This window comes from Dermacentor silvarum, chromosome 11 (assembly GCF_013339745.2).
Source record: "Dermacentor silvarum isolate Dsil-2018 chromosome 11, BIME_Dsil_1.4, whole genome shotgun sequence".
Lineage (NCBI taxonomy): Eukaryota > Metazoa > Arthropoda > Arachnida > Ixodida > Ixodidae > Dermacentor > Dermacentor silvarum.
This window is the reverse complement of record NC_051164.1, coordinates 68,355,369-68,382,948: the sequence shown is the minus strand read 5'-3', so window position 1 is coordinate 68,382,948 and position 27,580 is coordinate 68,355,369. Positions and strand designations below refer to the sequence as shown.

Genomic DNA, 27,580 nt, shown 5'->3' with positions numbered 1-27,580 from the left:
GTTTGAAAGCCATTGCAAACCCCACAGAAAATTCAAGTCAATGTTCAAGCCGTAAAGAGTCGAAACCTACCATAGCCGAAGTGGCCGAAGCCAGAATAAAAAGTCGGTCTGCTGCGAGATTTGCGATCGTGCAGTGGTCTGCAGTAAACTGCTAGTGATCGTGCTGTTCTTTTGGCGCCTGCCGAGTTTTCACGATGTCAGAAACTGAGCCTTCTAACTCTGTACTTTTTGTCTGTCTCGGTAAGCGAACAGTACACATTCCCTGTTCATTTAGATTGTCTGTTTGTGTGGCGGCGGTCAAGAGCTCCTTTTTTTTTTCTCTCCACAGGGAACATCTGCCGGTCCCCGATTGCCGAGGCTGTCTTCAGGCACATCGCTAAGGAGAGAGGCGTATTAGACGATGTAAGCTTTGCGATAGCACCTCTGCTCTTACTGCTGCTCTTAGAAACAAGATTCATTGCACAAGAGCAAGCCATGCTTGCGAACTAAGCCGCACACCGGTTACTGTGATCCCTGTGCCACATATTTTGAGTACTTCCATATTTTGACACTTCACTCTCAGACCTGCTTCACAAGATTCAAAAGAGCACTTTCTGTACTGCATATAAAACTAGGAAAATCGATTGGATGCATCTGGTGAGTCAATTTGACTGGCCCGTCAAAGTTGCCGTGTAATTCCTACGATCGTTCTCATTTTTATCTTTTATCGCCAGCTTATGTTTACTCCAGCAGATAGTGTGTAGAATAGTGGACACTGAGAAATTCTCCTCGTCTGGAGGTGCAAGCTGCAGCTGCCTTTGAACAGTGACGAGAACAGGTTTCGCAGTTCGTCGTCTTTTTCGCCGGACAGCGGCGATGGATGTTTAAAAAAAATCCTTGAGGTAATTTATCAGCAGTGTCGTTGACCCGTTTTAGCACTTCCCGTAGCTGCCGTTTGTATAGAAAGAATGCCTCGTTTCGCCAGCTGTTTGCGGCTGCTCTAGATAGCCGGCTGGCTCCTAATTGTTAAAAAAAAGGAAAAAGAAAAAAAAAATGCGGAGATCCATGCTGGTTCATAATAAATGTTGCTGTTTGTGGCAATTTCAGAATTGCCTTGCACATTTAATACGGGCTACCCAGCTAGGAACCTGCCTCCTCTTGTTGAAATTAGTCTACCGCACATTGTTTTTGTGATGTGTGGTGTGTTTCAACAAAGATATTCAACCTAACCTATGGCGTAACCCCGTCACAATAATTTTCGGATGAGTTTGTGCCCTCAACTAAGGTCAAACTGGGCCATGAATGCCACTGGTGGCCCAGAACTCTCCTCCACCTGATTGGAGCAGCAAAATCAGAGACTTGCTCTTGCAGGCATCAGCATAGCATCGTCTTGTCGACATGTTGGCTCTGATGACGTCCCTAAATTTTTTTGTTCGACTGCTGTTGACTAGAGCACCAATTCAAAACTTAGCACCTGTACAGTGACCAGTGGCTGCGATGTTTCAAAACAAGGACAGTTGGCTCACATTTTGAAATCAAAAAGAAAGGAGACAAGAAGGTTGCCTGGTGACTTTATGCCATTTCGCCTTCCATGCTTGTTCCTTAATAGTAAAGGTATGCAATTTTTACAAACAGCAAGCTATGTTTCGATTGAGACTTCTTTTGTTAATGTCGCAATGTGTGTTCAGTCACTATTTTGTTAGCTGCCTGCCTGTGCTGCAACAGCAAGCCAAGTTTATGAATCCACCCTTCCGCATAAAAGAGTACTAGCAGTTGGCCACTAATAGCAACTATTCTTTGAGCACTGTCCTCACAAGTGCAATACTCTTGCTGGAGTTTGGAAGGCAAGCAGTCACCTAAAGATGCTATTGACTGCCTGCCATCAGACTGTCTAAATCCACTGTGGGACAAAGGCTTCTCTTGGAGAGCTATCATTAGTACTTCCACTGATCTCTGACTCATAAACCAAGCCCCCTCCTATACCTGCATACGAGGGCGGTCCGATAAGTACTTAGCCTCACCGCGAGAGCGTGACGCTATCGCATGAGACATATACTGACGTTGAGTACGCTCTCTTAGAGGGACACATGCAAAGGTCCAGTTGAATCGGGCTAGCGGTTTTGTTTTTGGCTGCTTAAGGAAGAGGAAGCAGGTGATTTTTCTTGTGTCCATTAAAAAAATGGAAAAAGAGCAATATCTGTCGGTGATTCAATTCTTGTTTTTGGAATGGAAATCGCGTAGCGAAATGAAAGAGCGACTGGATGCCGTCTACGGTGAGTCTTCTCCTTTGATGGCAACCGTCAAAAATTGGTTCAACGAGTTTAAACGTGGTCGCACGTCGGTTTTTGATGAGCCTCGCCCAGGGGCCCCGCAAACGGCTACCACGGCCGATAACATGGCAAAAATCCACGACCTCGTATTGGCAGACCGCCGACTGAAGGTTCGCGAGATAGCTGAGACAGTAGGCATCTCAAAAGACCGCGTGGGTCATATCCTGCATGAAATTTTGGGCATGAGAAAGCTGTCGGCATGATGGGTTCCGCGTTTGCTCACTCCGGACAACAAGCGCGTCCGTGAGACCACTTCAGAGCAGTGTTCGAAGCTGTTTAGGCGTAATCCGAAGGAGTTCTTCCGTCGTTTTGTGACCGCCGACGAAACATGGATCCACTGGTACACACCAGAGACCAAAGAACAGTCAAAACAGTGGACTGCACCCGGAGAACCTGCTCCAAAGAAGGCGAAGACTGTCGCATCGGCCGGAAAGGTGATGGCCACCATTTTCTGGGATTCTCAAGGTGTGATCTTCATCGACTACCTTGAGAAGGGCAAAACGGTGACAGGACCCTACTACGCCGAATTACTGGGCCGATTCGACGCTGAATTGCGAAAAAAAAACGCCACATTTGGTGAAAAAAAAGGTGCTCTTCGACCATGACAACGCGCCCGCTCACACCTGCGCCGTCGCCACGGCCAAGTTGGTCGAACTGGGCTACGAAGTGGTGCTCCATTCAGCGTATTCTCCAGATTTGGCCCCGAGTGATTTCTTCTTGTTTCCCAACTTGAAAAAGTCACTTGCCGGACAAAAATTTGAGTCGAATGAAGAAGTTATCGCCGCCACAGAAGTCTACTTTGCAGCTCAGGAGAAAACATATTTTTCTGACGGGATCAAGAAGTCGGAGGATCGCTGGGTCAAGTGTATAGAGTTGAAAGGGAACTATGTTGAGAAATAAATCGACACCATTCCAAAATTTTTGTTTTTCCTTTGAAGGCTACGTACTTATCGGATCGCCCTCGTATTTCATATTTCATCATCACTCTAGCTAATTCTTTACTGCACTTTACTGAGTGCCTTCTCCCTTAGCAGATATTGACATTTATATAACATGCACCTGGATAAATGCATTACATGGCCTGCCACATTCCGCTTCTCCTTAATTTCAATTAGAATATTGTCGAGACATCCTTGGTCTCTTGTAGGCCCTGATGCTGTCTTTCTCTCGTGTCACATATTTAATTTTCTGTTTTACCTGCTGGGTGATTGATACTGAAACAGTACTTTACCATGAAGTGAACATTTAACAGAACAAGTACTGTACTACGCAAACTTCAACAAGAAGGAGAGAAGACTGAGCTCCGTCCTTTCTGTCCTTGATGAAATAAGTGCAGTACAGCACCTGTTCAGTATGAACCAGCTATAGTTAGCAACAGAGTACTACCTCTGAATACCTTAACCGAATGCAACTGCTTCTCACCTGTCCCTTCTGCCACCTACTTATACATGGCATAGTGGGACGTGGACAGCGCGGCCACTGGCGACTGGCACGTCGGCTGCAAGCCCGAGAAGCGCGCCATCAAGTGCATGAAGGACCACAATGTCGAGATGGATCACCGGGCCAGGCTGGTGAGTTGTGGTGCTGCACGAATGTGTTGTTTAACATTCACACATTTACGTGGAAGCATTGCAGAGCTTTCCGTGCAGATGCAAAAGTGTTGCAGTCCACAATTGTGCATCTTTCCTGTGGTGATGTTCTCTTGCATCTCGTTGTCGAGAGAAGAGTTGTGAACTTACCTGCTGTGATGGTTCAGTGGCTGCAGCATTCTGCTGCTTAGCAAGAGGTCACAGGTTTGATTACCAGTCACATTCCGATACGGGAGGATTGGGAAAAAAACTAATTCCTGTACCTTTGCAAAGTAGTCAAATGCAACCCAGAAGCCTTTACTATGGCGTCTTTCACAGACCATGCATTGCTTTTAGGCGTTAACACCCATTAATCGATCAATATTAAAAAAAAAAAAAACAATCAGTCATAGTTGTAAACTCAGTGTGCCATTTCCTTGAAATTTGGTGGTTCCAAGCAATTTTTCTGGAAAGGTCAGGGACATCAGCAAAAGACACGCTACCAACAGCCACTAAGATCCAGCTTTCTTTAATGCTACAAATTTCATTTAAATCGGTTTAGTGGTTGCCCAAGGAGCGAACATTTCTGTATTTTATGCACACATCTGAGGCCGTGCTGAAGCTTTTTCTCTAGAGCTTTCCCCTGCGGGCTCCCGCAGGTGACAACCGAGGACTTCAGCCGCTTCCAGTACATCTTTGGCATGGACGAGGCCAACATCTCGGACCTGCGTGAGTTGGCGCCCAAAGGCAGCAAGGCGCGGATCGAGCTTCTTGGAAAGTACGACCCCCAGGGGAAGACCATTATTCGAGATCCGTACTACGTGAGTGCACTAGATTATGGTGGATGGAGCTCCGGCCTTGTTGGTGTGACATTTTCGTAAGCTTATAATGTTGGACTACCGAGATGGACAGCAGGGACAGAACACAAGCACCAACTTCAGTGTTGAGTTTAGTACTTGTGTTGCGTCTTTCCAGTCCTTCTCTGCAACTTTGCGCTATCAACTTACAAATACGAAGTGCAAAACCTTGTTTCACTTCTGACCTCGCCAAGCAGATGATCACCGCACTGGGAGAACTGGCGACAATAAATCCAGAATACAAGCATTGTCGTTAGACTGGAGCCCCGGTATGCCAGGCTAAGGTTCTGTTTTTGCGGACTGACAAGTTTCTTTTGCGAATTATTTCGCTCCAACAACCTGCAACGAATGGAATTGCCACACTTCCATCACCGCCACATTGGCAAACACTGTCTCTCTACTCGAGGCTCTTCCCTGACCCCACGGAATGGAGCAGAGTGTTGCCCCTCAACTTGGAAAAAGAAAGAAAGATGCTGCACTCGGGTAATCTTTCGCACTCATTTATAAGTTGAGGAGTCGCTTAAAGGACAATCGCGAGGAAATTTTGGGCTGCATAAAAGGCCTACTTTTCGATAGCATAGATATGGCACTGCCTCCATGCAAAATAATTTTATGTTTGAAATATGAGTTGATGCGTTACAAAAGGCTTGCAAAAGTAGTCACTCTGATAATGAAATTGGGAAAAAAAAAGACGTCATTACTGCTCACCGGAAGTGACATATGACTAAGAACATGGCGGCCCCAGGCATGACCTGAGAGATTAGGCGATGTTCATGGAAAAAATTTCAGAGGCAACAGGCTGGAAATTACTTCATACCTACCAGGCGTCGTCTGCTTAGGTGTAGTTAAAGGGCAACTCCGGTGCTTCCTTTAAGCATATTAGGATATTTTCATTTTCAAATGGCATTGACAGTCCTGCCACTGGTAGAGTGGTTCAATTTGCTTAGAAACTCATCAATAATTTTAAATAACCAATAAACGAGGTACTAAAATGGGTAGCTGCTTCATGTGACATCTACAATGAGTCGATGATGTCAGATCCTACACTACCATAATGTAAACATGCAGTACACGTGGTGCTAATGCTAAAAAAGCGAAGCTGACAATGTCTTCTGACAACACTGGGCGCTTTTCCAGCTCTCTCGAACTAGGCAGCGGCAATTTCAGCGATGATATGAAAGCTGAAGAATCGCCGTTTGCTTGTTACTTGCCACTGCGCAAGGCAGCTGACATGCCCCAAGCTCAATGCATTGTGTTGTGGCAAGACAAAGAGAAGCACCGGTTATCGCGTCTGTCAAAACGATAAATGGTCGGCTGTCTCATAGAAAAAGGAGCATGCTTTCTCATTCTGGGTGTGGTGGCGGTGCAATGTCTGACGTCGCGAACACAAGGTGGCCAGTAAAAAGTCGCAGATTTGTGGGCATGAGTCGAGAACACGCAACCGATCATTAAAATTCTTTTTCAGGAAAACTAAATTGGCACAGCCAGTCAGAGTGCAAAAGCCAACATATATTGAAAATTTTATTAAGGTCGGTGGACACCAAAAAATCGCCGGAGTTGCCCTTGAAGGCTGCTAATAACAAAATTAGACAATTACCAGCCCTGCAGCTTCGCCAAGATTGCTTCAGCAGTATACTACACTACAGCCTACTTCTGTTAATTCGACCCTGATGGGACCGACGGAACTGGTCAAATTATCCGGCGGGTCGAGTTGAACAAGATGCAGAAAAAATTGTCAAAACACACTGCTGATTCATTTGGCAGTATTTGCCCGATTCGAGTGCACCCGCTTTCTGTCTGTCCAAAGTAGAAAACTAATGTAGAAATCACACTAAAGCTTCTAAACAAAGTATAAATCAACTCGCATCGACTTTTATAGCAGGAAAATTGAGCAAGGGTCTAATATGTGTTGCACAATGGCGGCCGGTTTTCTAAAGTCAGCTTCGCCGCAATATAGCTGTGTCATGCGGCACAGCATACAAATGCCGCGCATGCGGTTTTCTTCAAAAAAGAAAAAGGCGGGGTGGGCTAGCTACCGTTATTGCTTGAAAATCTTCCTAGGGTCGGACAACAATAGGCATTTTCGATGGGAAATGATGCGTGTTCAACGAATTCACTGTCCCCTAAGCTCTGCTTCGACAGACGCTGCCACTAAAGGGGCCGCTATAGGGGTCACCATAGTGATTAGGTAGGTGCATGCTGATTGGCCATGTTCAAATTACTTGGCAAACGCCAATTTTAGGATTGAAATAACGAAAGTTCTGGCCCATAGAAATGCATGTGTGCTGGCCGGGACCTTCGGTCAGATCATATTGACAGAAAAATCAAATTAACGGAAGTCTACTGTATTGATTTTATAACCAATTTAGCCTTAGTAAAATTTTGTTCCAGTTCACATGTAAGAAATGCACCTTCACTCCATCGCTTTACAGTAAATGTTGATAATGCCTAGTTATAAAATTTTTACGCAGAGCGTCATTCAAGTAACGACTTAGTTCGAGTTGCGGTGCTGTCATTCAGTTCTCTTTAGTCAGTGCGGAATGATGAGTGGAGAAAATTCTAGAATGCAGGGGTACGACTTTTTAAAATTTGCAGTTGAATAATTTTTGTCGATTCTGTATACTATCTATGCATTTTGTTTGCTGTCAACCAATGAGCATTGTAACACGCTCCCCTTTCTAATGTCTTTTGAATCAGAAGGTACTGAAATAGACTAATGATTAAATATTGTACATAGCTTCGCAATATGTGAACACCCATGTCACGCAAGTTAGGATAACGGATAATTATTAAAGGCCAAGGCTTAAAGTATTTTTTATGCCTTTTTTCCAATATCAGTGCCACATGTGCATATTTAATGTCAACCACGATGATAACTTGTAAAGTCGATGCAGCAAGCTCCAGCGAGCACTGTCATTAAAGAGTATTTTTCTCACTTTCTCAAAAGACTTGTTTTTTCACATCTAGGATCATGTCTGGTGTCTAATGCTTTGGAACCAGAAGTCAAAGAAAAATAGCATTTGATTTGAGTTGGTCACATAAGAAATTACCATATCTACTCGTGTAATGCGCTTCAAGCCCCCCCCCCCCCCCCCCCCTGATTTTGTCCGTGAGAATTGACTTAATTTTATTTAGCATAAAAAATGCACACCCGACCTTCAGGGCCGGTGTTCAGAATGTCCGCTTTACCTCGGCGTGATTGGCCAGCAGCATCGACTATCACAATATCGCAGCATCACGCCGTGATACAGCAAACACCTTTTGAAGTGACCGGTGATACAGACGCAGTCAATGCTGAAATGAAACTTGAGTTTTTGTAGATAGTGATGGCGGACGATGCTTCACCATCACAAAATTGGCGCTTCTAGCGCCATGCTAGCACGGCGGCAGCAGCACAAAGTACCAGACGAGACACACTTGGCCCCATCACAGCACCCTGCCGTTCGCCATTACACCATGACTTTCTTCTTTGTTGATCGGGTGCTGCGTTGCGACATCTTTTTTTTATTTCTGGGGTGCTGCGCATCGTGCAGTGGGCCGTTACACCAGTTACACGACTCGTGTCAAACTGAATGTCGTAGAGCGTGGGAACCACGCCGCTGGACAGCATTGCAATGTCAACCCATTGCGTGTTTGCTACTGGAGGAAACAAGAAAATGGGCTTGAGCTACAAAGAAAGATTGTTGTGTGTTTTGAGGACCAGAATAACGCAAGTTTCCTTGCATGGATGAAGAAGTTGTCAGCTATGTGAAGAGGCTCCTAGTGATTTGACTCTTGCAAATAAATGTCAACTTCTTTTTTCCCGTGTAATGACCCTTCCCCCTGAATTTACTTCAACTTTTTCTTCTTAAAAAGAAGAAGGTGAGTTCAATTCATGAGTAAATAACCTACATATAACTATCTGTGAAATAGAATTTCAATAGTTGTAACAGTCTTGTTATGTATTACTTTTAAATCATCTAAGTGTGTCACTCAAGACAAACACAGGGAGTAGTACGCACTTGATGGCCATATGGAGTTGCTGAAATTCAGTACTCCTCTATGGCAGCGTGTGAATGGCATTGGAACTTGATAGTAGCGTCGAATTTGCCTTTCTGATGTGAGCATAAGCAAGTTCCAAGATGAATGGGCAAGAATAATGAAAATCCATTCATCATATCAGAACAGCACTGAATCTGTGGGGAACTAAATAAAGGCCCCTGAACTGCCCAGCTTACCAGAGCTCATACAGTATTAAAAGGAATCACCTGTGTATGTAGTGTGCTTTTATTAAAACATCACATCTTTCCGAGAAGGACTGACTGTTGGGCTAGTTGGTCTTCCATAACTGTTGAGGGGCCCAGCACTAAAAAAAATACACACATAGAAAAAAAGAGTCAAACACAAGTGTTTCCATGTGTCCCCTCTTCCAGTGTGTGCATCTTTTTATAGACTGAATTCCCTGGATTCGTGCTAAATAGTTTTAATGCATCTATAGCATCTTTCATAGCCTCTAAACCTAATCAGATCAAGCATCAGTTCCACCGGATTACAGAGTGCAAGACGGATTGTGTTGCATTGTGAAGAATGACCTTTAGAAAGTAGCACTCTCTCATGGCACATCTAAATGGTCACGTGCAAGGCAAGGTCACATTGCTTGTGCATTTAGACTTGCCTCTCCGCATAAGTCAGCATACAGGCTCGTACTCACTCCACACTCATTTCAAAGGCGTGAGTGTGTTAGTGAGCACGAATGAAAGTCGATGGGTTTGAGTGGACGTGAGTGTGTGTCAGTAACTATGAGCACGAGTGGGAATGCGAGTGTGAGTACACAGTCTACAAAAATAGGGGTGAATGTGAGTGAGTGTGTGCTTATTCTACTGACCTATGCCTCTCGGACATGGCCATCAAGAGGGTGGCATGCTCAGTTTGTTTTGTGCCCCCAGTTGGTTTTACTGACTGCACTTCCTTCCCGAACCACTGTTCGGCACCGACTTTGAGCGAGCGTTCTTCGCCTCTTTTGGACAGGACAACGGAAGCCAGGGCTTCGAGGACGTGTACGAACAGTGCCTGCGCTGCTGCAAGGCCTTCCTGGACGAGGTGGTCAGCTGAGTGCGGGTTCCAGCTTGGCTCGCTTGGGGGCGCTGGCGGCTGCCTCCTCCAGGCGTCGTCGCTTCTTTTCCAAATAACTGTGCTCGTTGTCGAACCACTGCTTGTAAAGATGAGTCAGGCTGCTGCAACTCCCGTTGGTGGCAGCTGGCTTGCCTGCACGAGCCCAAACGTTTTGTTAGCCGTAACGATGAATAAACTAATTTTTATTTTTCAGTGTGTGTTGAGTGCTGAATTTGTTGAAAAGTTCCGCTGCAGCTTCAACTGATTCAATCAAAAGTGACACACTACGCAAATCAAAGGAAGTGAAAGATGAGGTCAGAACAAACTGTCTCTAAAGTAGGATGAGGTTGGCTGGTGCAACACGATATAATTAACCTTGCGCCCTAAACTTGGATGGCGAAGAGAGCGCTGTGCTTTTCCTTCGTCATCCAAACACAGTAAACCCCTGTTAAATGAAACCTGTAAATACTGGTAAAAATTTCAAGATAAGTGAAATTGTAAGAGTAGAAGCCCTCTGGCCACACATAGACCACTTGGGGCCTTCGAAACCAAAATGCTGCTAGTAATATTTTCAGTCAATTTTGCGTGCATCGGCACTGGAGACGTTGGCCTCTACGGGCAACAGCATGCTTGGCAGAGTTGGACGATTGATCCTAATGCAATATTTTAAGCCAATCATCCAAGCATAATTGTTTCCGGACATCCAAAAAGCGGACGCTGCTTACTTTCTGCATTGTAATGAATTCAGGACAATTTAACTTCGTACACCGAAACTATGGACGAGTGCAATTGTCACACCTTTAGCAGAAGCCCACGAGTGACACGGCATTTACACCTCACCGTCGCATGGGTATGAACCGAACATCCGTATAAAGCAGTGATCATGCTGAAACGCTCTGGGCCTCACATGCTGACTTCTCTTTGGCGCAGCGTGCAGGCTGATCGCGCCTGCTCAAAAGTGCCGATCATCTTACCCGAGGTCACACTTAATACTGTGACCACTTTGGTGCGTCACTGACAGTGTCCTAAAGGGGAGGGGAGAGAAAGAAAAGACAGACTCCCAGCTCACCGCTGTTTCGATGTATCCAGAGTCCAGCACAAATACTTTTCGAAGTAATAGGTGAAAAATACACAAGTTGAAACTATGGGCGGAAAAAACTTTTCAACTTCACCGATATTTCGAGATATGTCGAGTTGATGAGGTTTTACTGTAGTTTGGTTTGCTATTAGATGTTATCATTTCTCATGTTACATCATGGCTGGCTTGTGATCAACGGAAAGAGTACTTTCGTTCCATAGCATTACTACGCTAGAGAAGTTAGTAGGAAGCCCTGTATTTTTGCTTTCTAACATTACTGCATGCAATGCTCTCCCTTTCATTCTTCTGGAACTAGGTAAAAAAAAAAACCTAAAAAATAATCAACTTTAGACTAAAAACATGTATTTATAAAAAAGCACCATTCAGCTCCCTGCTTAATTTCCTTTGAGGTGAAAGTGTAAGGAACTTGGGAATCTGTTTACACTGAACCAAGCAAAGTCACCAAAGTGTTGCCACACATGTCAATCAAATATAAAGTGATGTTCAGTCACAAGAAACTTGCATGTCTTTTCTCTACATGAGCAAAACACATCCGAGAATAAGCATAATAATGGGGAAAAAAAAAAAAGATTTGCAAGAACTTTCTTGGCAATAGGGGTAAGCACCAGGCAGGAAACTGTGAAGTGGGCTTCACACGAAGCCACCTATGGCTTTGTTTGTAATTTGTACAAACGGCTCTCGGCATATGTGAATCATAGGTGTACATTTCATTTGCTTTGCATCTTGTGTATGACACCACTGCAGTCAGAGATCTTGCATCGGTCAGTCTCCTCTGACTGTGCTTTGCAAAAGAAGGCAAGTTGCACGCCAAACTTCTTTGTCCTCATCCTGTGTTCCTGCTCTCAACCAAAAGATGGCGCTTGCTGCCTGTCATTCAGTGTGGGCCAAACACATTTAGCCAGGAAATTCGTACTCGATCCCAAAACTGAGCAAGAAATAATTTTTTTTCTGGTATGTTGCCTGTAGGCAACACTTGTCAATAAAGGGTTAATGAGTCATGAAATATTTATAAAACCGATTTGATTTATCCGAGTGTTGGTGCGTTTGATGATGAGTGAGGAGAACACTTACTAGGAGGGACTCCAAAGAAATAAAACAGACTCGACTGGTTTCATGGAGCTCTTTGTAATTGTGTTTTAAAATCGTGACGTCTGTTCGTTATGGGCACCAAATCTCCTTTAGATAATGATTATTTTTTTGAAAAACGACCAAAGAAACACTTGAAATGCGTCAAACGATGTTCATAGAGAAGCCACCGAGCCGTACATGAGTTTTTTAGTGGTTTGGGTAGTTCCAAGAGGAGAAATTGTCGTTAGAAGACTACCCTCATTTTAGACGACCTTCAGCCAGTCGTACCTACGATTGTTTAAATGGTTCCACGAAAAACCAACGAGACTTGTCACTACACAATTGACGAGATTTCAGAAGCTGCTGGCATAAGTTGGAGCTTTTGTGAGTGGATCATGTGGAATTGGGCATGAGATGCATTGCCACAAAGTGTTTTTCTCTGCCTGCTCATAGACAGAAAAAAAAAGGAAAAGCTCTGATTTGATTATGTGCACGGATTTAAAAAATGATGCCTTCTTCACCAAGACCAAAAAAAAAAAAAAGACATGAGACAAGTGTGCTCTTGTGAAGATGATGATGATAGTTTCTGTTTCTTTCTTTTTCGGTATGTGTGGAACAGTCAGCAGGAATTTGTTCCTCCTCGAAAGACTGTCAATCAGCAACTTTACTTGACGGTATTAAAGGTTCCCTGAAACAGTTTGGACAAATTTTGTAGATGTGTAGGGTACAGCTACAGTAAAACATTCGCGTCACAATTTAAGTGAAGCGTCTCATATTAAGAGAGCTATGGAGGATTACAAGTTACCCTCCTCCCTAGCCATGCATTTTCTCCAAATCATTCACCGAGTGATTAAGCTTTGCCTTCGCTGGCTCTACGTCATGATGTGACGTGACGTCGTCTACTTCTGGTTGTCTTGGAGCCAGCGCATGAAGGCTCTCCAACCTCTCTGCTAGCTGCCTGGCCATCAATCCCCAGTGAGAGCGATCAAGCAGCGTGCGTTGCAAGCGTTCTGTTGCAGCGCCGAGTGTGTCCGGCATCCCGGTAACCACAGGCGAGCTGGGCATTTTGACGGATAGGCAGAGGCGTAAACTAAAGCCCCTCCATACTGTTGTGATGAAGGAGCTTCGTAGACGTATGTGATGCGCTGTGCTTTCGCCGCTCAGTTTCCGCTGAAGCGATAGACTGCACGAACCTTCGCTCGCGCTTGCTCACACCAGCGTTTTCACAGCAATTGTGTGCAGATTGTGTCCAAATTTATACAGCCGATAAAACTACTATCCTTACCCCGTATAGCTCGCTACTAATTTGCTATGCAATTGATGCTTTGCCTTTCGGGCAAAACTGCGTCTTTATATGGAAACAAATTAACTAACATCTAAACTATTACGAACAACATTTGTTCACAATAACGGTGGAAAAATTATTGATGACGTGCCCTGGGCAGCTAATCGGATAGCTAATCTTACTGACATGATATGGTCACTTATAGTCCACGAAAGCCACACTATAAAGTGATATTCGTGCTATCGCGAAGCAACATGTGTTGGAGCTCCCTTCACCCCATATTTTGTGGTCGCCACTTTGCGTTTTGGCTGGGTTAGTAATTCCGTATTTTGGGCAATCCCTGTCGAGTCTGAATAATCCATCGGCTACTCTATATCGCCTTATATTAGTGACCATACTTAAGTTTTCTTTCTTGGGTTCTCCAACTGGCATCCTTGCTTTATAATTGAATAAATTTATAATTGAATAAATATAAGTGCTTTTGCCCTAAATGAAAAAAAAAATTTTTTTCTCTTGGAGATAGTCTGTTCTTTTGGGGGTTCCCCCTCATATGCTGTCCGAAGAAATGCCAATTCAAGGCAATGAATGGCAAGTGCATGTTGTCTGCAGCAACACAGTTCAAAACGTTCCTATTTCTCTACAACGAAATGGTGGCGCCATCTGTCAGTGCATGAGGTGTTTTGCTGTAGCAGTGTGAAGTGGCACTACTGTTCCGTTGCAGTGACATAGTGAGCTTCCTGTTACCACTGAGTAATACATAAACACAACAATAAAATTTGAATGAACACACTTGCCTTGGAGGCTTTGGCACAGTGTCCAGCTGACGTCCTTGAGAAGCGGTGCCCACGGGAGCTCGCCTGCAGACGGCAGATCAGCGGGAACTTCCCGTCGCTGCCAACACCCCTGCATGAAGAGTGAGAAGCCAGAAGGAATGAATTCAATGGAATGATAGTAATGAATTAAGGGAATGAATCAAGAGTCAAAGCATCCATTTTGATAATGTGCGTGTCCATTTTATGGTGAACCACCACTTTACATTCACACCTTTGCAGATGCAGCCCCCATTTATTTTATTTTACTATAATACATCCAAGGTCCTGTGAAGGGATATTACATCAGAAAGGGGCATATAGTGGAGTAATCGGTGGCAGTGAAGATTACTATGTAGACAAGTCTATTTCTTCATAGCATTTCTAAAGATTGCAGGATCTTTTACAAACACTACTGGGCTGGGAAGGTCATTCCAACCCTGAGGCGGTTTGCACAAAATGTGATTGCAGGAATGTAGTGGTTTGGGAACACGGAAGGATCAAGGCATTGCGATGATCTGTGCAATGCCTTTGATAAAGTAAATGTAATACCCTTTGCAGAACGGGCTCTGAAGTACCTTTCTTTTTGAAAAAGCTGAGCAACACGCTCAGTTGCTGCATAAATTTTTGAAATGGGCCTAATATAATTAATATATACAGTGAGTTCAATGTTTACTTTCCCCCTCAACTCATCAGTTCCTCTGAGCTGAGGCAGCGCCGATAGCAATGTTCACTGCCTATCACTGTTTCCTTTCATTTTTTCAGTGCACTTACAGTAACACCCTAAGGCAACGAAGAAGCAGTGACAGGATGGGGGTGGGAGGGGTGTCAACTGCTGCTTCACCATTTCCTGCATGCGTGTGCCTGATGGCTGGTGTTTACGGACCGTCAGATGTTTTGTAATGTCATCACTGATGTTGCCTAAGGCATAAAAATCGCGAAGGTTTGGAACGCTGCAGGGAAGCGCAAACAATCTGCATTATGCGAGATTGCAGGTTCTTTGTTGTATGCAGTGGAGTAATATTTGGCTCGCATGTTTACACCAGCATTGTCTAGACTCAGATTTGAAAATGTTTTTTATTGTGTTCAAAAAGTGTTTCGTTAGCCCTTTAACCCTTCGAGTGCCATGCCTGAATATATGCATTTCGCTGCTGATGTACACCCCTAGCTGTGCTTGAGATAATTTGTGAATGTGAAACATCCATAGATTTGTTGCGCCATCTACTCAGAAGTTGGTTAAACTAAAATTTTATGGTAGGTTTTATTCATCATACAACAGATGGACTGACAAACTTTATCAACTGTTGGTGTTGCTTGCCTCTCTCGTTATCTGACACAGTGGACCGGCGTAAGAAGCCCGCACATTTTTTTAAACAATGCAGAAATTGTAGAACAGGACTTCAACGTTAATTACGAAGTATCTTCAAGGGACGATGACAGTGGCGAAGAGGCCACAATGTCCAAGGAGCACTAATTATGCTAATTACAATCATTTATTCAGAATGTCTTAATTTTTGTTTGAATATTTAAATTAAAAATTTGCACAATGTTCAGCAACATGTCGACAATAAATATCATTTGATTTTTACTCTTTCCGTACCGTGCCCACTGGGCATCGTGAACCCGCTATTGATGGTTTGAAATGCCGCTTTCAAGACCTTCCGCACCATTCACTGACGCACTGCACTATCGGACGTGAAAGAAGAGAACTATGTTTCAGTTTTCTAAGCAGTTCGCTTTTCCCCCATGAAGCAGTGATTTTTGAATCCGCTCCGAAGTTTCATGATCGTCAAAGTAGAAAGCGAAAATGGCCGCCCACTATCGATGGTTTGAAACACCGCTTTTGAGACCTTCCGCGCCGCTTACGGACACACTGTGCCATTGGGCGAGAAGGAGGAGAACTATATATTCTTTTTAAGCAGTTAAATTTTTTCCCACCAGGCAGCAATTTTTGAAGGGGCTCCAAAGTTTCGCTAATCATTAAAGTAGAAATTAAAAATGGGAGTCTCCGAGATTGGCGCGGTCTACTTCGAAAGATCGCTGATCATGATATCGCAGTGTCTGCTACTGATTTTAGCAATAGATCGAGCAGCAGCGAGTGTGAGGATGCTGCTTTTTCGTCAGACTGACTCTGACAGCGACGACGACGCAAGCCAGCCCGGAACATCGGCAGGCTGCAGCCCGGCATGCCTAATTGTAGTGCTTACAGGTATATTTTTGTAGCTGTACCTGTTCAATGAAAAATTTGATTTTTTCTTTCGGAGATAGTGCCTCAATAGCATTTTGTATATCGCATAATTTTCGTAACCTTTTTTAGTAGATACCCAAGCATGTCTTTACAAACTTTGTTCAATTTTATCGTACAATCTTGAATTTAACAATTTATATCTTTTTATGACATACATCTTGTAAATGAACGAGAAGAAAGGGAACCGAGGGGCCCGATTTTTATTATAATATCATAAGAAGCCAACAAACAATGACACCAAGGACAACATAGGGGAAATTACTTGTACTTACTAATTTAATTAAAGAAATGATAAATTAATGGAAATGAAAACGGATGAAAAAACAACTATGCACTGGCTAACACTCCCAGGGTTAGTTCTGGTTGTACAAACATAAATACCCCAGAAAGTGGATGGGAAAATGGCTCCGCGGTAGCTCAATGGTGAGAGCATTGCACGCGTAATGTGAAGACGTGGGTTCGTTCCCCACCTGCGGACAGTCGTTTTTTCATCCGTTTTCATTTCCATTAATTTATCATTTCTTTAATTCAATTAGTAAGCACAAGTAATTTCCCCTATGTTGTCCTTGGTGTCATTGTTTGTTGGCTTCTTACGATCTCGTTAATAAAACATTTATGCGTGAAAAGTGCCTTCATTTTGCTTTCCGTTTATGTATTACATTAAATATTGAGCGCAGTAGTTCCTTCAGAAAAAAACATCTGGCGTAACATACAAAAAACACCTATTTTTCCCATGGTAGGGAAAGAGTTAAAGCCTACCTATGTGTTACTCAGAGAGAAATTTAATTTGCTGCACTTCAGAAAAACACCTGGCACCCAAAGGGTTATTGTTCAAAAGGTCACTTGAGAGTCCATAACTTTTCACATGCATGGGTAAAGCACACTGATCACAGCGCAGTCTCTGTGTTTCCCCTATGTGGTCTGCTTAGGGTGCCACGAATCCTGTCTGCTTTCAACAAGCGACAGGGAACTGCTTGCCTTCTTTATGAGTCATAAGGAAGCACAGTGCAATCCTCTCCAAACAATGGTGCACAAGGCAGTATAGTAAACAAGCAATGAGGCGAAAAAGGTCATGTGATTCTGGCAGTTTTCGGCTGTACATAGTATGTAGCGTCTCATCCTGCTATTAGAGGCATACTACAGTGGAACCTCGTTTATATGATTCTGCGTAATGCGTTTTTTCAGGACGATACATTGTTTTCCCTTTTCCTGATTATACAATTTGGCTGGAGAATACGTTGTATGATACGATTTTCGGATGATACGCTTTTTTTTCCGATTCCCGTGACGATTGTATCGAGATTCCACTGTACTTGTCAAAAAAGAGCAGAGTCATTCTTGCTCTTCAGCATTGCTTTGAAGGCAACTATACTCGCGGACAACTTTCTGTGCTACTGAAGGGAAAGCTACAAAGGCAAAGTGCCCACGAGTAAAAGCACTCTTGAAAAAATTCCCATATATTCTCAACCGCGTTACTTTAGGCTGGGAAACAGAAAATGCAAACATCTTATTTACAATGGCAAAATAAGACAACACAACTGAGCGCTAAATTTGCCTTATTTTTCAGCTTTTTCTCACCCGCGCTGGGGCAAACGCGAAACCATCACACGTAGAAAGCTGCGATAATTCAGTATTTCTAAGAAACCAAAAGCGCTGTCAAATGCTGCCAGAATACTCGGCGCAGTAATACACGAGCTCCACCCGCATAGCGTTCCCTTCATTGCAGCAGAAAGTTCTCCACGAGTGTAGTCTGGTCCGAGTGGAGCAGGGTGTTTAGTACATTGCAAAGACTCACATTTGACTCTGCGGAAAGTGCAAAAAGCTGCACCGATGGAGGAGTGGTGAGAGCCACCCAGAGGTGGCCAGTCTTCGTCAAAGGCAATGTCGTCAGGTGCGCATGGAACAGCAAGGCTCTGGAGGCGACTCCAGCCAGCTTGGGGGCCCAGCCAGCCTAGCAGAAGCACTTCTGGAACCCTGGGCACAGAATGCAGGACAGCACTTTCGATACCGCATCAAAAACGAATCAAACAGCGCCAGAAGCTAAGAAAACCGAATCAAATATAGAATATTTTTCAAACAGTTTTCAAATAATAAACAGCCGTCCCGACCACCATCAGTCTTCACATCCTCGTTTATTCCCAACATTAGCTAGTTTCTGTCATTACACTAGTTCATTATGAAGCGTTGTTTATTCAAAGCAGAAATGGAGCATTAGAAACAAACAAACAGTTCATTTACATACCGAGAACTCTTTGCAAAGGGCAAATAATAATGGTTTCATTGGAAAATTCTGGCTCCTCGAGGGATATGCATGCTCTACTAAGTAGCTTCTTATGTTTTATGCCTACTATTGTCGAAGGGATGGAACTTATCGCACAGTTGCCTATTTAGTATCTGAAAAGTATTCGAAAAAAAAAAAAACTGAATCTACGAATAGCGACTATTTGATTTGAAGACTGCATCAAATAGATATAATCAAACAGATATTCGATTTATTCTAGATTTTTGAATATTCCTACACCCATACTTAAGCCCGTGGAACTAATTTATTATTGCTGCTGTGCCTCATATTGGCACGGTAAGCTGCCAACTGGCAATTAAAATCTGGAGGAGACCATCTGCTATCCTGTAGGACACCCTGCCTGTGTTTCCTTCACATAGGACTGATCGGGATATTTATTACTTACATCTGCGCGTACACTCTAACGAATATTGGGTATAATGAAGCTATCATTGTGTCCAATGTGACTGCGTTATAACAACATTCGACTGAATAGGATCACTTAGTGTGATCGATTCTGAACCCAAAAATCTCTCTGAACTTGTTCCAGGCCTAGGATTATTTATTTGCTAAGGAAATCTTAATTTATGCCAACATGTCCTCTGACAAGATATTCAGTGACATTGGTGATTTTCTCTTTCATAAAGACTGTAAAGCATTGGTACCTCCTACATGAGTGTAAACATTAGATTTCTCTTGTGAAACAAAGCATTGATAATAAAAGGAGTAAAAATGAAACAAGTGCAGTTAGAGGCCAAGTGAAAAGGGGCTAGATTAATGCTTTGGAATAAAGAGTTCCAGTTTTCGACTGTCATTGTCGCCTGTTTGCTCCTGTACCTGCGACTGCCAAGTCGCAACATCTTATATGTGGAATAAAAATTGATTTGATTTGATTCAAGCGTACCTAGGCTAGAGAATGCGTTTGCTTTCCGCGTCTGCCATGACTTGTAGCTAGATAAACCTTTTGCCAGCCCCTGACACATAATGCCAAGAATTACAGTGGATGCTTGTCATGGATGCACGTCACATACCCATCAATGAGGCAAGCCATAGTTGTTCCCAAGGGCTGCACAGCTATGCGTTTCACGGCAGGCGCCCGAGTGTCAACCTTCCCTTCAGAGTCTGCCGACTGTTTCTCGATGCTGACGTCATACCGGTGCAGCTGCCGACCGGTCTCTGGGCACCAAGTCCGGATTGTGCCATCCTGGAACATACCAAGAAAGATGTGAGCCAAAGTTCTCACATATGTAACAAGATGTACACCCTTTGTCAAAAGTGCACAGGCTACTTTGCGTCTTCACCCTATATATATCTTTAGGCTGTGTGCTGCGGCTCCCGTGGCACTCCGGACACCCCAGATGGTGAACACTAGAGTTCGGACGTCGGAATTTTTTACATACTGCAGGAACTCGTTTAAACAATCTGTAGTCAGCATGGCGGCAGCAGGCAATTTAGCTTGTATACTTTTGACAGAGACTGTACATGCGCCTGCAACAGCTTTCGGGGCATGAAACTTGTGAAAATTAGAAACAGGCGCTAGAGCAAAATCTTGGTGCCACTACATTGGAAGCTGTTCCCCCCTGCTTGAACTTAGTACAACTTGTTTCTACAGCTTGTTGATAAAACTTGTTGCTATGGTTACAGCATAAATGGATGCTTAGTTTGAAACGAAGCTGGCAAACAGTGTCCGCTTTTAATTATGGCGCCAAAGTTCTTTGGTCACATTCCTTTATAACTTTCACCACAATGCACCAAACTCTTGTGAAAAGTGCCAATGAGGAGGTGTGAAGAGTCACCATTAGTAAGTTTTCCGGCACAAAAATCTGATAAAATTGGCCAAGCTGGATATTCTTTCTTGTTAAAATAGAACGAAAGTGACTTTATTTTATTATCAATGCTTCATTATACCTTACCAATTACAAATGGGGCATGTTACGTCATGAGAGCAAGTACCGCACTTAAACAGCGGGGACGCCAACCCTGTACTATATCATCGTTTGCACCTATGAAGGCCTCTTCAAAGTGATGCTTCAAACACCTTGATCAATGATTCATTGGTCAGCTTGACGTCACATCTGCTTGTTTAACACCTGTTTATCACTAAGAATAGCCAAGAAACAGGCGCACAGGCACTTCCGAAGAGTGTGAGAATTTCCTTATGTAGCTTTGCTGTCTTTGATGTATCAGTTTATCAGATTGGTGTACTGCATCCGTGAAGGATATTGGTTTGCAAATGAGTTCTGCAAGAAACTGTGATGCTCATGAAGGGGAAGTTAGATTACCTCCATCACACGGCGTGCGAGCCGCGGGTGTGCTCAGCCATGTGGCCAGCCATGCACAGGTACGGGCGGGCTAGAAAAGGTGACGGTTGCTCAATTCTCCCTGTTTCCTTGCGCATGCTTAATCACGTGGCCTTCGTGATGCCAACCCTGTATGTATAGTATCATTTTTCTCACTTTCAAAGGCGTCTCCAGTGTAAAAGTGATGCTTCGAACACTGTTTAACACAGGTGCAGTGAATATGCAGGGAAATAAATGAAGATAACCGAACTGTTCATTTTATTGGATATTCAAGCCTAGCAGAGTTTGCTTTAACGGAGTCTACAGTAAGTGACTTAAAGGATCAGCAGTGCGCAGCCTTTACCTCGTGTTTCCCCTAACAAATGAGTAAGCAAAATTTTCCTACTACGGTCGAACTCACTTGCACAACAATAGCAATATGCAAGTGCCAAGGAAATTCCATTGTTATAACTGGGTTGCACTAAAGAAACAGTAGGACTGACATCAAAACAATTTACTTTGCCAGAAAGAAGTGCAGTCAAACCCACTTATAAAATTACCGCTTTTAAGAATACTTGGATGTAACAATGAGCAGTCGCAGCACCGCGAACTTTCGTATGTTTTATGGTCAAATAAACTGCTAACTACAATGTTCCCCTGCCGCGTTATTGGCTATAACAATTAAATCTGGCTATTGGGTGTTGGCACCGAAAGGAAAAGGAGCGAAAAATCCTGGAAAAGAAAGAAAAGCCACAGTTCCTCCAGAAAGGTGAAGCATTGATTGCGATAACAAAGTATTAGACACCTATACAAAGAAAGGGTCATTGTTTCATTGGCCGTATAAATTGCAGTAAACATTCGCTCACTAATTAAATTAGCCAGCATGATGTCACTGCGTGCACAGGCAAACATGAACAAATATCATTTAATGACTGCGAACACTGACTGTCACGACGCTGGCGTCACGAAGAACGCCGGCCTCGGGGAGCGAACACTTCGTGCTGCCTCTCGCGTCAACGCGTGTCCCTAAACTTGAGATTACGCAACCTCCAACACTAAGCTTGCGAAAAGACAACACACACGAAGTGATCAGCCATCTCGGCTCGTCTTCGCCTTTGCACCCTTCGCAGATTACCTCCGAGATTGGGGGCGAGGACATACCGTGGCGCCGCCTGCCGTCAGTGCTTGAATGACGTGTAAAGTTGGATTATGTGCCGGAGCGTCTGCTTCAGCGCTGTCGCGTGCTTTGTATTTTGTCGTAATGCCGCGGAATATCGCTTCGTTGTAGTAGTTTCACACTACAGCTCTTGTTCTTTGATTTGATTTTAAGGTTTTATACAATGTACGGAATATTCTGAGTATCCGGTTGGTTTTGAACGCGGTTCACTCAGCACAGCACTCCGATGCTCCAACCATTATACCACGGATTACCTCATGACCTAAGTTGGCAGGAAAACAGTTAGAGACAGAGAAAAATCCTGGAAAGTGTGTGAAATATCCCAAGAATGGTAATCCCATTAAATAAAAGTCCATGTTCATGTCATTGTGCTGGTGCTACAACAAATTAGAAGATGACCTACCAGCAATCCTATATACATCTGGCGACTGCAATAAAAATGAAGAATAATGCATACAAAAATGAGCACTCACTCCAGAACCAGAAACCAGGAGCTCTGGTGGGCCGGGCAACAATGCGAGGCAGGTCACAAACCTAAGGAAGGAACATGTAAAAGTATAGTTTGCCAAGCACTGTTGCACTTAGAGGCATTAAGCAAACGCACACTGCTAAAAGGAACGATTTTAGAATACTGTTACACTGCACAAAACCACATTTAGACACCTTTAGACACCTTCACACAGGCATCCAAAGCAACTACAGTTAAACCTGGATATAACGAAATTGACAAATTCCCGAAAAATTCGTTATAAAGAGGATTTCGTTATATGCAGGTTCGGCACGAAAATTCGAAAATTCGGCTCATAGATATTCGGTATAAAGTCCAAGGGCGATAACGCAGTCGCCGCGCGCCGTATGCTGTATGTGCGAGTGAAAACGTGCGAGAGAAGCCGACGACGGCGTCTATAGTCCAGACCACAGGTACGCTTGCAAACGCGCGCAAGCTCGCGTCCGCGCGCCCACGCATGCGCAGACGGTGCGGCACGGCTCGTACGCGTCGAAACGCGGCGCGATCTCGGTGATCAGCTCCTTTCAGTTATCGTGCGCCTGGGCTGCCTCGCGTCGGCGCGCCTGGCTACGCAGCGACGGCGCGGTACATTCAACTCTCAGTGAAGCAGAATTATACCATGCAAGAAAGTGCTTCTTCTTCACTTTTTGTGCTAATCTAACAGCTCCAAAAAGATAACAATTACGTTTATAGATATCGAAGCATTTTGAAGCACTGCCAACAACGAAATACGAAGTGGCCTCTGCCAAGGTGTAAACAAGTGAGGCCAGTGAGCGCGCGCTGTCGCGCGTATTTGTGGATGCAAACCGCCATTCCTCGCTAGGCGCGGCAACCGCAAGGCGCGTAGACGCGAGCTTACGCGCGTCCGCAAGCGTACGTGTGGCCTGGGCTTAAGGGGACGGCCACGCTAGCGGCAAAAAACGCACGCGTCATGCCGCGGGGGCAGTTGCCGCGCGTCAGCGCCTTGCGAGGCCACCGTGGCAAGCGCATCTCGCCGCGCGGCAGCGCGATAAGATCTTCCGCGCTCTCCGAACGAGCGAGCAACACCGCGAGCGCTCGTTCTTTCATGCGAGAGACGCCGGTCGTCGATTGAAAACCCGGCGGCGGTCCGGTTGTGATGGCTCCGTGACGTCACCCTCGTCGCTCTTGATTGGTTCTTCATCTCGCGGCATGCGGCATTTGCCGCAGAAATGGGTCTCGAACCCATTTCGCGCGGCACGCCGCAAAACCCCCGATTCTTGCCGCTTTTGCCGCGCGCGGCATGACGCGTTGCCGCGCGTTTTTGCCGCGTGTTTTTGCCGCTAGCGTGGCCGTACCCTAAATCTCGCGCGCGGAAGAAAAGCAGAGAGGAAGCGCGCCTTCTTCCGTTGCGCTCGAGGCACCGGCGAGGGAGCGAGGGGGGAGGGATAGCGGGGTGGCGTTGTACTGTACTCTGGCATCAACAGCGTACTGCGTGGCGACGCGCGGTCGCGCGGGCAGTATCTTGAAAGCGATCTGCGTTGGGACAGAGTCTAGCAGTCTAGATGCGTCGGCGGCTCGTAGGTTTGTGCGGGCTGTGTGTTCTTGGCGCTCAGTTTGCGTTGAAGCGATAGACAACAGCACGAAGGTCACTTCGCTCGCTTCTCCAGCGGCGCTTCCACACGCCGCCAGCGTTTGAAAGCGCGTGTGTCCACGCTCATCTTGTGTGATGTGTCACAGCGTGTCACAGCGTGTACCAGCGCGTCGGCAACATCAACTGGAAAAGGAGAGATTGCCGGCTTGGCGGGCTAGACCAGCTGCAGCAAGCGGCAGGATCAGGTTTGAATGAAGGGAGGAGGAAAGGTCACGCCCGCGGTGGCAAGATCGCCGGGTCGAGGGATGCAGGCTTGCCTCGCACACGCACGCACGCACACACGTGCGCTCGCTTCGCATTCCGTCGCGGCGGAGAAGGTGCTTCCGGTTGCTGCTCGTGCAAAAATGACAAAATTTGGGCAGAAATCTCTAGGTTGTCGGAGAAAATTCGTTATATCGAGGGGGTCTCCCGCTGCCACTTCGTTACGTAGAGGTCTCAAATACATGTGCTTCTATGGAGTAACAGCGGGGAATAGCAAAACTTCGTTATATCCAGGAATTCGTTATATAGAGGTTCGTTATAAGCAGGTTTAACTGTATATAAGATTAATGTAGGGTACTTAACTCTTTCCTTACCACTAGAAATGTGCTCATTTTCAGTGTTGTCACTCTTGAATGCCTTATTTCAAGACGTAGTACTGGCAACGTATACAGTTATACATAAAATTATAGCCTGATAACTGGTCTTTTGAATGAGTGTAAAGCAGTAATAATTGCTCAGGCAGCTTTTGAAAATTCTTATGTGAACCTTCAATAAAGCACCTCAAGGAACACAATGAAAGTAATAATTAACTATTTTTGTACAAGTACTGAGAGTAAAAAAAATAAAGAATGGAAATGTACAAAATATGCACCTGGCTCTCTCTCAGCTCCCAAATTTTCGAAGTCAAACAAAGCAAAAAATTATTGTGCAGATTCGCTTGCATCAATAGTAGCTATAGTGATGCCCATGCTATGCAGGAAAGCAGTAGCTTTGCAAATGTGAAAACGGGTAAGTTCCTATTGTACAGGGAGAAATTGTTTTTACTCAATGCAGCAGGCATTTGGTTTGCTTTTAATGAATTCTTTAGGCTCGCAAAACAATGGCTGTCAGGTCAGGGAGCATGCAGAAGCCTCCTCATACTTGATTATTGTGTTCGATCAGCATTTCTATGCAAGCAACCTGATCTACTGTGCATTCAACTGGCGCTGGAGCCACGATGTGCTTTGTTCAGTTCGTGTATAGTGCTGTGTACAGTAATGTGGAGTGCTGCACATTACTGTACAGTAATGAATAAGGGTACTTGCACAGGCGGTGTTCAAAATGCAAGAGATTAGACTGCTAGTCAAGCTTCGGTCAAAGGTCGGTCTGAAATCGACTGCCTGCTCTTGTGTGAGTGAAAACCCCGCAGGGCCTACACGATGGGACACTTTGCTCATAATAATTTGTATATATGCTGTCGAAACACTGATGAATAAAAGCAACCGACGGTCAAAAAAATAAAGTTGCACTTCATATTAGTCAAACATAATTATGAAAATAATGAGTGCTCATGAACATCTATTGTTGTTTGAGACATTGCTAAACCAGCCTATGCCGGTTCGGAAAATTAGACCAGCCGACAGAAGCTTTTGTATCTCTTCAATGCTAAAAATTCATGCCGAGTCGATCAAAGTGCAAATTTTGTGTCGTGTTATTGAGGAAATGCTACAAGCACTGGAGGCTAATTTAGCAGTCGAAGTTTCATTTTTCCAGATTCCCCAATCTGTCAAAATTTTTCAAATCTGACCAATAGATAAAGTTCAGTCGTCATTTCACACAAGTAGAAGAATTCCAACAGAACTGCTAAACTATGTGTAAAATACTGTCAATCAAATTGATTGATTTCTATAGGCCCACTAAAGCAAGAGTTAAAAGCTTTGCAAGAGGCGCATCAGAAAATGACTTCTGTAAAACCCAGCTGAGACATATCTAACGAAACAGTGTCCCCAAGCATCACATACTGTGTGTGGCCGAGGCAGAAGGTACGAATGTTGTAGCAGTTTGGATAGCATGACACTTGGATCTTCTCGTCGCGATCCGAGACTGCCAGGAAGGTGTCTTGCTCACCTATGATCTGGAAGAGAATAGGAATTAAAGCTTCAAAAATTGAATTGAGCACACATGGGGTATTGATGGCTACGATTCAATAGGGCCATTTTTTTTTTTTTGCAACCTATACTTCGTGCATGGCAGAAGCTATGACTTTTTTGCTGCACTTGGCTGACTGGATTGTAGCCAATTAAAGCAGACTGAGCTTCGACTTCTGCATAAGGAGACGAAAATTGACTGACTTCACACTCACTATAAATACTAAAAGACGATGTAGTACTAGTTTCCTTTCAGCAACAAATTCAGACAAACTCTAGAAGCAGAACAATTATTTGTTGGGCTAGTTGGTCTTGCATTGTTGATGAGCAAAATGAGTGCGAAAAAAAAGAAAAAAGAAAAAAAAAAGCTTTCTAAGCTGTGTCCTCGAATTTGCTGTGAAAGCAGACGAGGTTGCCATACAGGCATGAGAAGACCTTCGTCAAGTGCTCCAGAGGTTTGGTTTATGGCATCCCGACGTCTTGCAGCCAAGTGCATATTGGCCAAACCGAATGTTGCGGGAATGACCACTTAAGGAAGCGATATAATAAGATATTAATTTTCAAAGTGTGCTTCAATGCATAAAACAGTGTTTTCTTCAAAAAAATAATTGGCACACCAACGCATTTCGTTAGACACTTTGAAAACTAATATCTCAAAACTAGCGCAGCCCAGCAAATTCGTTCGAAGTGGATACACTTTGGAAACCCACTAGCTTCAATTTGTATATTAAGATATGTGGCATAAAATAATTGATGAAAAAGTTAATTAGCCTGATTATGTGACGTATTCAATTAAGCATCTTGATTTTTCTTAGAAGCAATGACCGCCTCATCAAGTAATTTAATTTAGATCAAGGATTATAATTGTGCTATCTGCCACAGGCAATTGTTAAAAATTTGGTGCAGCCAAACTAAAACGCCCCGTATGTTATGATTATTATGAAGAGTGAGACACACCCAGTGACCCAAGCTGGTTGTTGGTTAGACAGATAGCTGAAAGTAAACTGGTCTGACAATGCCAAGAATGCTATTCACATTAACGGTGATAGGTAGTATTTACAATCAAAAATGGGAACTGAATGTTTAAAGCCACCAAATCTAATGAACTAGTACAGGGCAGGGTAGCATAGTGCAATCATTTAGACATAGCCATGATGCCTGAAAGGACAGGGAGTGTCTGTTGAGCTCAAATAGAACCTCCAACAACAACAGGCATAATATACTGCTCTGAAGATCAAAGTGCATGCGATTGCAGTCAGCAGCATTAGCTCAGTGATTCCA

The 27,580-nt window shown here is 44.2% G+C and overlaps 2 protein-coding genes across 4 annotated transcripts in view; one reads left to right on the top strand and one right to left on the bottom strand.

The window, feature by feature from the left end:
• The window catches only part of LOC119433293 (tRNA (guanine-N(7)-)-methyltransferase non-catalytic subunit wdr4), a 61,836-nt gene that overhangs the window by 25,956 nt on the left and 8,300 nt on the right, over window positions 1-27,580 (bottom strand). Inside the window, exons 5-10 of one of the 3 annotated variants that reach the window (XM_037700436.2) lie at window positions 26,174-26,286; window positions 22,545-22,605; window positions 19,647-19,819; window positions 18,130-18,308; window positions 14,072-14,180; window positions 9,702-9,978 (exon numbers count right to left, since the gene is read on the bottom strand). In XM_037700436.2, coding sequence (XP_037556364.1) covers window positions 14,149-14,180; window positions 18,130-18,308; window positions 19,647-19,819; window positions 22,545-22,605; window positions 26,174-26,286 — 558 coding nt within the window. In that variant the 3' untranslated portion in view covers window positions 9,702-9,978; window positions 14,072-14,148. Of the gene's footprint in view, window positions 1-9,701; window positions 9,979-14,071; window positions 14,181-18,129; window positions 18,309-19,646; window positions 19,820-22,544; window positions 22,606-26,173; window positions 26,287-27,580 lie in introns of those variants that run through there. The other 2 variants (XM_049659010.1, XM_037700438.2) reach the window with 2 other exon arrangements.
• On the top strand, window positions 104-10,040 carry LOC119433295 (low molecular weight phosphotyrosine protein phosphatase). Its single transcript, XM_037700440.2, has 5 exons — window positions 104-240; window positions 329-402; window positions 3,767-3,880; window positions 4,537-4,698; window positions 9,742-10,040. Exons 1-5 carry the CDS (start codon window positions 195-197, stop codon window positions 9,823-9,825), a joined length of 480 nt encoding a protein of 159 aa, XP_037556368.1. The 5' UTR covers window positions 104-194; the 3' UTR covers window positions 9,826-10,040.